This window comes from Lygodium microphyllum, chromosome 10 (assembly GCF_053477565.2).
Source record: "Lygodium microphyllum isolate KBCC chromosome 10, Lygodium_microphyllum_v1.1.10, whole genome shotgun sequence".
NCBI classification, from domain to species: domain Eukaryota; kingdom Viridiplantae; phylum Streptophyta; class Polypodiopsida; order Schizaeales; family Lygodiaceae; genus Lygodium; species Lygodium microphyllum.
This window is the reverse complement of record NC_141144.1, coordinates 124024481-124033686: the sequence shown is the minus strand read 5'-3', so window position 1 is coordinate 124033686 and position 9206 is coordinate 124024481. Positions and strand designations below refer to the sequence as shown.

General features: G+C 38.2%; 1 protein-coding gene across 1 annotated transcript; it reads left to right on the top strand.

Annotated features, from left to right (window-relative positions):
* Positions 1-4831: 4831 nt before the first annotated feature.
* LOC148030524 (short-chain dehydrogenase ptmH-like) lies at positions 4832-8614 on the top strand. Its single transcript, XM_087686865.1, has 3 exons — positions 4832-5614; positions 6488-6647; positions 6983-8614. Exons 1-3 carry the CDS (start codon positions 5272-5274, stop codon positions 7356-7358), a joined length of 879 nt encoding a protein of 292 aa, XP_087542991.1. The 5' UTR covers positions 4832-5271; the 3' UTR covers positions 7359-8614.
* Positions 8615-9206: the final 592 nt, after the last annotated feature.

Below are 9206 nucleotides of genomic sequence, written 5' to 3'. Positions count from 1 at the left end.
TGCCTTGCAACACTCTTTAACCCAGTTCCATCGTATTCTAGAAACTCTTTGCAACACAAAAATAGGTGCATTGCTAATTCCTTGCTAATAGTGCAAAAACACAATCGACATTGACCTTACTTATCTTCCCTACCTACAATAACATGATTAGGTTAAGCTGCCCACTTGGTGTTTCCTTCCATGTTATCATTCATCTTCTTCTCCACATGGTTTTCTAAGCCCAATTGGTGGGGGAATTCAAGAGTCTATTCTTTTCCTCATCTTCACTACTAGTTTACCTTTTTGGTTCACCATGTATTCTCATATATTCCTAAGTCTTACCATGCCAATTTTACTCTTGTTTCTCAGCATAGCTTCCATACATTGAGCTTCCCTTTCATCTAATTTACACTTAGTCTTTAAGTTCATATTCATGGGCTCCCACACTACTTCATCCCATACATCTTTCCACCTCACCATGCTCTTTCCTACTAGTCTATTGGACTTTTTGGGGTCCCTTGATAATGGAGCAATGTTGTCTTCTTGTGCAAGTGGGAATGTCCAAATTGACCCAAGTAGGCCTTACCAAATATTGGAAATGCACTTGTCTTGACCCATAAAGTATTATGTCTAAGGTAGATGGAAATTGGCAAATCTATCAATATATACTTAAAATGATTGAGGAGGCACACATTTTTTTGTATATATTCACTACTAAATTTGAACATAATCATTTAGGTTAAGATGTTCTTTTGAATGGACAATAGAAGTTATTTTAGGACATTGGAAAATTTTAATGCAAGCTTTCCTTAAGTTAATAATAGAAGGGAAGTAGTAGATTACATTGGTGATGCTTTTCAATTTAAAAATACTTTATGATGTACACCAAGAAACATATTCATCAAATGAACTTCATAGATTCTAGCATGTGAATTAGTAGATCACGTTGGTGATGTTTTCATTAATAAATCCTTAATAATGTATGCTTAGTAAGATTTTTCAAATGAACTTCCTAGATTTCAGCATGTGATGCTTCCAAAAGAGAAGTCAACTGTAGTGGAATGAGAAATTCAAAGGTTTCAACCCATGATTTGAAACATAAATTTATGATTTTTTATTTGGAAGGTACCAAATTTAGTGAAATTGTTAAGAGAATCAAAACGTGGAATTTTCCTTTTCTTAAAAATTGTGTGTTTGTTCTCATAAATTTAGTTCAATGGGAAGTGTACATGTTATTAATTGGTTGCTCATTTTTTTACTTTTGGTGCATGTATAGTCTCCTCATTATAGAACTTTTAGGATAATACAATACTTTGAAAGTAGATTTGCCGCTCATTACTTGCCTACCACCTTAGTCTCTCATATACATGACTATTCAATGTCAAGGGGCATAGGCCTTACAAGCCAATGGTGTAGGTGTTGATGCATGTGAAAATTTATCTCAAAAAAGTCAAAAAGGGAATTAGGCATCATAAACTATGAACTTATTTCATTTGCTAGCAAGGGAGAGATAGTCTATAGCTCCAATGATTATAAAGATGGTCTATAGCTCCAATGATTATAACTCACATCAAAGCTCCCACAACCTCTTCAATATTAGCCTACAATGAAATAGTCCACTTCCTAAAGGTCCCACATACTTGTTCAGCAACGGTGCATAATGTGTCGGTCCAGTTGGATCATGACTAATTGAGAAGGCTATCCTAAGGAAACACATGTTCTGTTACTATAATATTAGTTAAACAATACGGCCTTCAAAAATTGCACACATGTTGAATATTGATAATGACACACATCTCAAACATTTGTAGGTCATTTGGGAAAACCTATACGTAAACAAATGCTTGTAACCTATATGTAACCCAATTGTTCAAGTGGGATAGCATATGGTCTACAATCAAGAAGTGTGTATAATGCATGTACTAGAAGAAAGTTGTGCATATGCATTGGATGCTTGCAAGTTAGATGTATATCATACAAACCAATTTGTTTTTGTTTGGGGATACAAAGAGGGGGACCATGTTGAGTCATTATCTAATAGCTTAGATAATGCCTTTTTATGGAGAGCAACTTTTTGGGAATCACTTTTACTTTAAACAAATGATCTCATGTGCATTTGAAATCTAAAAAAAGATAGTTTCTCTTGAGTACATACTTTCACTTTGTACTATGAAACATAACCTTGTAAAGTCATAGGTGCCTACAATGAAGGAATTGACTTGTTCAATATTCTAATTGTCCCTTCTTAAGGCAAAAAGTCGCAAACGAAAAGGTGAAACAAAAAGAAAATGTGACAAGGACTCGAGTGATTCAGTACAGTTCAAGGTATGAAGACAAAACTTGGATGGGGGAGCTTATGTTGAGTGTGATTACTTGCTAGAAGGGAGCCATACTATATTCAATTTGAATAAAACGTGCAAAAATAATATATTTGGTGTCTATGTTTATGTTAATATTTGGTGTTTATGTTTGCACGGTTCCTAAGAGTTTCCTACAAAAAAAAATGTTTGTTCATCTTGGAAAGGGACTCAAGCATGATAGTAAAATGGCACAACTTGGTTTAGCTTTGCATATGTGCATTAGTAATTAAATGAAGAGGGTACTCGTCAATGTGTTTTAAGCATGGTGCTGTTCTCTAAAAAGCATAAAGAAATATTCTTCTATTTGAGTGCCCAATTCTCACAATTATATTCTCTAGAATATGTATTCATGTTGTGTCATACCATTTCATCAACTTGGTTGGTTTTAGAAGGGGACATATCAATTGCTTGCAATAAGTAATTGAATATGCCATGCTTTGAATTAGCATGTCTATAGGGGTGGTATGATTTGAACTCATCTATTCATTAAAGTGTAGCCTAGGGAGGGTGAATGTATGATGACTTGTACCTCTATCTTGTGCAGAGATATGGATTGCAATAATTTTTTATATGGGCATATGTCTAGATTCTACATTTTGGAATGAGGGTAGTTTCAATAGGTCATAGTTGGAATTCATTCCTTATGGCATACTTGTAATGATGTTACCGAAGCATACAAGTCATATACATTAGTCTGTTGTGGAGTATTACCACATTTTGAAATGTTGCACTTAAGATGCTTGTAGAAAGCACATGGGATGTAATGAATGACACATTTTATGTGCAAAAATGATCTATTCATGTTAGCAATACCCACTATTGTAGGATTCAATCATAGTCTCCCATTCAAATGATCTATTCATGTTAATTGCAAATACCCACTATTGTAGGATTCAATCATAGTCTCCCGTTCAAAGGTGTTTTGTATACACATGTTATGTGTGCATAGTTGTCCTTGTGTATATCCCCAAAATGCATCAGGTTGATCACTATTGTCGTTCTACGACATAAAAGGAAACACAAGGGAACATCCAAAAATTACCTACTTTTCAAAAGGTTTTGGCTACCAAAACATGTTGGGTTAGTGCTTCTTGGCACCTAAATCTTTTTCCTTCAATTGTTGAGTTTCTCTACCCAAAAGGAAGTGCATATGAATTGTTACAAATCTTTTTGCTTCAATAGTTGAGTTTCTCTACTCAAAAGGGAATGCATATGAACCACTGCAATATATTCCCTTATAGAAGGTAATGCAAATACACGAATGCCCATAAAATGATGTATCTATGTGCTTTGTTAACAAAGTTAGGTGAGCCAATAGGCAAACATGCTCCCAAAAATGATCATGCACCATCCACCGCCCCCCGCCTCCCCAAATCGCGCCCCAAAACCCCTTTTGGATGATGTTTCAATTTTAAACAATAAGGCATGCATTTCTTGTGAAATCAATTATTTGTGCATGTTCTCATGATCTACTTCTTCCCAATGCTTATCTTCTTATGGCATAGTAAACTTGACTAAATTGACTAACATAGTGATACATAATCACATCTTCAAATTTATCAAGGATACTAAAATTCACTCTCAATTCACTATAGAGTTGCAATTCTATCGTCCTCTCTTTTCTCTCATTTTACTTTTGTGGTTGTCTTCCCAAGTGTTTTTGGGGACTTAGGAGAATTTCAGTAAAACCAGCCCTAAAGTAGTGGCCACTTAAGCTAAGGTATATGAAAGTTATTTTAATTTTTATGTAAGCCCCTCCTTTTTGATTGGCCACTTCTACCGTGCCATGGACACAAAGGAGGACATCCATGATCCAATAATGCTACACAACTTTGCTAGACCCTTGTTTTCTCATAGGTCTAACAAGGTCAATAATGATAACCCCACTCACCCCATCTTGATCTCACGCAACTCCATGAGATTGGCGTCAACTTGCTCCCACTTGCACAAGGCTTCAACTTGTTTCAAGCAATGTTGATGCACAAGGCTTCGTTAAGTCATGCTTCAAGTTTATGCTTTTTTGGGTTCTCCCTTTACCATTTCTCATAAGTCTTCTACATGTTCTTTTCAGTAAATTTGCTAGCCAGGATGGTTGATTGTAGTCAATCATCTCTCTCCATATTTACTTGAAACTTCCCAACTATTCTGGCTCTTTTCATTCAATTCGTTGTGATCTCTTCACACTTATCACTATCACCTCCCCCATAAAATGCACGTGCCTCTCTCAAGGAAATAGATATATATACCTACATACAGATTGATAGGCCATGGATCACCAGCCACACTAGAAGGTGGATCAAATACAAGGGGCTGAGCCTAGGGATAATTTTTCTAAACTTGGGAGGCCTAGGAAGGTTTTTGGAGAAAAATATTGTGAATATCTGCATGAGAAAGAATGTGCATGCCTGGAAGCAGTAAAAGGGGCTCATATATTAGGCTGGCCTATGAGGATTGAGTGGCTGGCAAATAGAAAGTGAAAAGACCACACTCCAAAGCTCCCTTTTGAATGATTGTCCTTATGCTGTTGTCCACAGACCAGATTGGTTGTACACTTGGCTCTTAAAAGGAATTCATTAGACCTGCTGCCCTTGATTGTTACTGAACGTAAGTACTATAAGAGAAGAGGCCATGCATGTATAAGCAAGCAAGCAGTCCCAAGAGAGAGGAGCCTAAGATACAGCATTTAGGGAGCTCCTATCCATCCATCTCTTTCCTCGTATGACAGTGAGACTTACGCACACGGAGCGCCATGATTCGCTACTGAGATCTGGTCTATGAATGAGAGAGAGAGAGAGAGAGAGAGAGAGAGAGCATGATTATCTACTGAGATCTGGTATATGCATTTGAGAGACAGGGAGAGAGCCATGATCATCTTCTGAGACCATCTGGTCTTTCAGAGAGAGAGAGAGAGAGAGAGCTTGCATGCGCATCCATGGCCCCCCAGCAAGAAGAAATAGTCCTTGTCACAGGCTGCTCCGCCGGCGGCATCGGCCACGCCCTTGCCCTCGAGCTCGCAGGCCGGGCTGGCTTCCATGTCGTCGCCACAAGCCGCTCCCTCTCCACCTTGGATGATAGCCTCCGTAGCCACCCGCATGTCGAAACCCTGGCCCTGGATGTCTCCTCCCTGGACTCCATCTCTCGGGCCGTATCCTCCATCATTGAAAAGCACGGTCGCATCGACATCCTCATAAACAATGCAGGGGTTGCTTGTGTGGCTCCCGTCGTCGAATTGCCCCTCTCCATCCTGGAGAGCACATTCAAAACCAATGTATATGGTATGCCCTCTCAAACTGCGTCAGTCTCAATTGCAGCATAAACAAGCATATTCATTCCTTATCGGGAAAAATGTTCACTCAAGAAGATAGAAAACAAGGGACATAGGTTTTTGCTGTGGCAACCATGCTGTAGAGTTATTATATGTGCACTGCTTATTGGGCTTCATCTCTGTGACATCTAGAGGAACCCAATGGAACAAATTGGTTAGCGTTAGAGGATACCTTGTAAAAATTCAGAGAGAGCTGAATGAGAAGTTGCATTTGAGAGCCTGTGTAATGGCAGTGATTGTTTCTCAAATTGTAACTGTTCTGATTAAACCGGCAGTCTTAATGTTCTTTGCAAACTATAATCGTATCTTCTGTGAACTTCATCAAGCAACTTCATCATGTCAAGTGTGTGCAAAACTAGTGAGCCACTAGAGCGCTTATTGTAGGCTTATGGTACACATGCACATTTCTTAATTGCTGCATTTTCCCCTTCAGTTTGATGCATCGATTTCTGTTATGAGCCAAACAGTGGGCATTCGTCTTCGATGAGCTTTGATTTGGGGAAGCAATGGTTCATCTCTGCGTGTGACTGCATAGAGAATATCATTTTTGATGTGGCAAGAGGAAATGCCTGCTTTCTTGGATTTGTTTTTTTTTTTTTTTTTAAAGAAGAGGAAATGCCTGCTGTGGGTACAAAGGAAGGACTCTGATGAAAAAAACTTCCCCACTGCAAAATTTTCGTGACTATATTCGTCAATGCCTGATGATCATGATTGTAGTGTTTGAATTATAGAATGCCCTCCTGGTGACTTTGTTTGATTCCAGGACTATGTGAGCAAGGTCTTAATTGATACTGGGGCTATACACTCCTTTCCTGTGTGGCAGGTCCAATTGCTTTGATTCAGGCTGTAGTGCCCCATATGGTGAAGGCAAGGAAAGGGAAAGTCATCAATGTGGGGAGTCTAGCGGGCTTTGTATCTGGCCCTTGGTCTGGGGGATATTGTGCATCCAAATTCGCCCTGCATGCCCTCACAGATAGTCTAAGGTATGCTTGCAGCTTCACCACCAGTAGTGGAATAGATGTGGGTGTTCGTACAGTTCTGTCTTTCAAATTCAAGACAAAATAATGGTTGATCTATATGACTGCCATGATTCAGTACATGCATATTTCAAATCTGCATAAGCAGCTGTACCTGAGTACATATTTATGCCATAACCGACTCATACATGTTCCATAGGCATCAGTATGTGTTTCTGTGACATCATAGACAATTTTGCAGAACCTTTTGCAGTCACATTAAGTTTAACAGTATTGAGACCATCATAGACTGTCACGTACTTGTTTGCTTTATACTGATTCAAGGATTTCATGAATGGCAGACTTGAGTTGAAGCCCTTCAATGTGCAAGTCGTTCTAGTAGCACCAGGAGTTGTGACGTCCAACTTTGGAGAGAGATCAGCTGGGGTTTTCAAAGGCGTAAGTTTACACATCTACAAGCCTTATGAAGCAGCACTCAACAAGAGGATCAGACTATCTCAGCAGTCAACCGCGACTCCGACAGCTGAGTTTGCTAGGAAGACAATTGATGCAGTTTTAAGGAGGAATCCTCCTGGTTGCTTTATCTATGGCTACTTGTCAGCTGTCTTCACATTGTTGTATTATCTACCTCTTTGGATGAGAGATTGGTATTTATCAAGGACTATGGGAGTTCATCAATCTTCCACAGAGGATACAGTCGAGAAAATAAAGTCTTAATCAGCCCTTTCTAGCTCCAATATTCTTTTAACATGCATATGTGTTCATAAGAAAAGCTGTGCAGAATTAGGAATGATGTGTACATCCTCTGTTCTCTTTTGTGAAAAGGCATGGTGTGGCAAAAGTAGCTGGTCAGAAGTAATCTTCCTTCTTTCATGCTGCAAGCCCAGTCATCTACTAGTGGCCCTGCGTAACAAAGGTGACACTATTAATATCCTTGTAATCCCTCAAGATTGTGTGTAGTTGTGCTTTCAAAAGTTTTAGGCATTTTCCATGGAGTGGTCTTTAACATGCATATTATATCCGAAAATTTACCAAAATTAGGAGATCTAGAAGCTCGTAGATATTTAGAATCTCGAAAATTCTTAAAAACAGCAAGGGCATGTACTTTTAAGATATTCATTCATATTAGATTTAGGATCCACCGAAAAGCACCAAGACATTATACTTTTAAGACATTTCTAATTTGAATTTCTATCTAGAATTAACTTCAAAGCACCAAGAAACCCTATACATTTCTAATTTGAAACTTGTATGTTAGGGGGAAACTACAAATCGATAGAATACTAGAGGTTTCTAGATTTCACTTCAAGGCCCGAAGACAATGTGCTTAGGAGAATAGTAACAAATTATTTTGCAAAGTAGAACAAAATAGACATAGAAGAAACTTAGCACTAGCAAAAGTTAAGAGAGTACCATAGGATTGACCAAAACCTAGAAGTGTGTCATCATTTTTGCTAGACATTAAGATGTGTCGAAGCGTTTCATCATTTTTGTTAGACGTTAAGATTGTTAGGCCACTTGAAAGTTCCAAGAATCAATAAGACGCTCAAATACTTGGATGTTTGCTCTCTTTACTCACAAGAAAAACTTGGTCTCTTACATGCCAATCAACCATTGAAGTTGTACAATTACCACAAAATAAGAATGCTACTCTTTTGCCTTTATACACTAAGAGAAGCAAAAAGTGGAGTGTGTTTCTTGCCCTTCCCTTGCCTTAAAGCATAGCATGAATAACCATTCTGAGAGCTAATTGGTAGCCACAATTACCTCCCTCCTAAATCATAGGCATTTAGCAATTCAAGTGGCATCTTAGGGTGAACAAGTTAGTTTGCCATATTTGTAGATAACAAGCTATAGAAATACTTTTCTTAAAGCCAAGAGCCAATGATGTACTAGTTTAATCCAAGAGCCAATGATGACCTGGTTTCATATCCCCATAGTTGAATGAAAGCCTTGTAACATGAAAAATGTCAAATGAGTGAAAATGAGAAACCCTATCCAAAAGATGTATATACCATTGTTTGAGATAATGGAAGGCATGCTATAGATTTTCTATACTGCATGTATATCAAGAATTGTGTTCTTTCCTCCTTTCTTGCAACCTTTCATCTCTCTATGCTTGATGCATCATCCCCTTGAAGCTTGCATATTTGCACTTATTCTCTTTCTAAGTTTCTTGTGAGCTTTGGGATATATGAGACCACCTTGAGTGCATTAGAGCATTGAGAGGAAGCCTTTTTGTTTTGGATGAGTGATAGAGAAGAGTAGCCCTATAGCTATAGTGCATGACTATTTTAAAAACATTGCTATGATAATGGTGTGGTACCATTCCATCCACATGCTAAATGGAATGATACATGGTTGAGAGTCCATAGCTTCGATATTTGAGAATACTCCATGACAAAGAAAGCATGGTGTCAATTACATCTAATTGTATCCAAGAGTTTGAAGAGGTGAGAGCATAGCTTACTACATTTGATTTTTTGTCTTCCATTTTGGTTACATCACCCTTCTCTTTGAGCATGGTGTATTGGTTGAGTGAGACATCTTCTCTTTTCATTTCCA